This window comes from Penaeus monodon, chromosome 30 (genome assembly GCF_015228065.2).
Source record: "Penaeus monodon isolate SGIC_2016 chromosome 30, NSTDA_Pmon_1, whole genome shotgun sequence".
NCBI classification, from domain to species: Eukaryota; Metazoa; Arthropoda; class Malacostraca; order Decapoda; family Penaeidae; genus Penaeus; species Penaeus monodon.
Window position 1 is genome coordinate 7,288,072 of NC_051415.1, and position 2,369 is coordinate 7,290,440.

The window sequence follows — 2,369 nt, forward strand, 5'->3', positions numbered from 1 at the left end:
CAAAGACAATGAAGAGGGCAGTACAAGAAAGAAAACCTGCTGCAGTGTGTTAAGAACCGCACAATTCCAAGTATATGCATCACACTTCCTTTCTTCTTGGGGTGATCGTATGTGGATGTTTGCTGGAGGTCTCTTTCTACTTGAAGTAAGTGCCCTTATATTTATATTAATTCTATATTTATCTCTTTCTTAGTTTCTCTTTTATGTTGCCCTTTATCCTTGCTCCCCCTCTATAATTTAGTTTGTCTTGAGGTCTGCTTCTCTTTTCATTTAATTTTCTGAGGATTTCTTCTTCCCTTTTTCAAAGGTATTGTATATTTGTAGAGGAAAAAAAACATTTGATATTACTTAAACCTGACAGGTGACAATATACTTCATTCACCACACCCATCAGGTCACACCAGGATCCCTTCGCTTGGCTGCAGTTTATGGAGCTGCACTTGCTGTAACTGTTATTCTGTGTGGAGCTCCTGTTGGTCGATGGGTTGACAGTAACTCAAGACTCAGAAGTAAGTTTTCAATATCTTCCCAAAAGGAAGTTTAATGAAATACTTATTTTTTCTCTCTCTAGATCTTTAATATGAACATAGGAAATTCAAAAGGAACATTTTCTTATTTCTTGCATGAATTATTTGTTAACAGCTTCCAACTATGAAATTAACTTATCATCACTTTTACTACAGCGGCCCAGATAAGTTTGAGTGTCCAGAATCTTATGGTTTGCATTTGTGCTGCTCTCCTAGTAGTGATTACAACACAGCGACAATATTTCACAGCTTGGGATGGGTGGTCCCTAATCTTGGCAGAGGTGAGTTTAAAGTTTATATTGAAATATTTGCTAATTTTCTCTGAGTATTACTAAACTGCTTTGAATTTAGTGTTAAAGTTGATGATTATTTCTAGCATTGTGCTAATTTCTGGCTGACAGTAAATATTCAGTTATTTTTTTAATCTGCTCAAATATACCATTAGTTGCAGTGTTTCATTGAAAGCTTTTTTTTTTCATATTGGCTAAAGAGCCATATATTCTGGACTCTAAAGGATACTTTACATGTCTTTTCTGAATCAATATAATTTTAGGCATGATATGTATTTGTAGTAATACTACTGCTGTTATGCAGGCAGGAGTGATCTTTTCAGCATGTCTAGCTCAGATCGGAACTTTAGGGTGTAAACTAGCCATAGAGAAGGACTGGATCATAGTGATATGCGGAAAAGATAAAACAACATTAGCCAGTAAGTATCCACTTAAATGTAGTTTTTTGTTATATGTGGTAAATGAAATAAAAAGAGTTTGTTGTGCAAATAAATAAATAAATGAATTGCACATTTTCTTTTATTCTATTCCTTTTGTGTATATAGCATGGCTTTAGTGCCATTATTATTACTACAGTGGAGCCAATCTTAACATTCCCCAATTGACTCTGTGAGAACCATGGAATCAGTTAACTTTTTAAAAATAATTACAAAATTACATTTTAAGAATAATTTTTGTAATGTATTTTGCTGGGAAGTTGGAAAATTGGTGTCATTATCAGAGTTAATCCTCTAGAGAACTTCGCATGCAAACTTAAGCATACTCTCAATCACATAATGTACATAGATGCTTACCTTGATGAAAGGATGCTGTTGAAGAAATAAATGCCTATAAGTGGGGCTGGATTAAAGGAGGGTTATGGTCCCACAGAGATGTAGATATTTCTTGTCCATAGAAAAAAAAAAATATTATGAATGCACATATAAGGCACCTTTTATGACTGGCAATAAAAAGTATTGAAAATTATTGGTTAGGGATCCTCCATCCTTCCTTGGGCTCTCACAAATGTGAATAAGGAATTAAGTTGGGTGGGCTGTCATGTGCTTAAGTGATTTGTTTTTTGGTATCCCTTCTCTGTCAGGTATGTGTTAGTGTGAAGGTCACACAGAGGATGGTGTGTGTACAGACAATGGAGAGGTAATACCAGAAGTTGTTGTATCACCTCTGTCCTCAGGAAATTTGGTCCGAATCAAGAAAATGCTTTGTTCTTTACTGCAGCAGACCAGTTCACATAAGAAAACTGTTAGGTTTGGTGAGCTGTAGATTTTTTACCATAAACATAGACAAACCAGTGTTAAGTTTGGCTCTGCTGTATATCTTTTTACCATGAGCATAGGTAAATGACATTTGAAAATGTGCAACTCATAAAGGTCATGTCCAGAGGCATTGAAACATAGAGGGCTTAACATGTTAAAAATCTGTAAATTTTCACCCTATAATTGCACAATTCAAATTCAAAAATGCAATATCAGATATGATGTGTAACACTATGCTTTACCTGAAGGTACAAGTCAGGTAGTTTTTACACTGTGAAATAAGAAAAGAAAAAGGG

General features: G+C 34.8%; 1 protein-coding gene across 7 annotated transcripts in view; it reads left to right on the plus strand.

Moving 5' to 3' along the window:
• The window catches only part of LOC119592494 (solute carrier family 40 member 1-like), an 18,573-nt gene that overhangs the window by 12,415 nt on the left and 3,789 nt on the right, over positions 1-2,369 (plus strand). For all 7 annotated transcript variants that reach the window (XM_037941337.1, XM_037941339.1, XM_037941341.1 and 4 more), the window contains exons 3-6: positions 6-145; positions 395-509; positions 684-808; positions 1,122-1,236. In XM_037941337.1, coding sequence (XP_037797265.1) covers positions 6-145; positions 395-509; positions 684-808; positions 1,122-1,236 — 495 coding nt within the window. The remainder of the gene's footprint in view (positions 1-5; positions 146-394; positions 510-683; positions 809-1,121; positions 1,237-2,369) is intronic.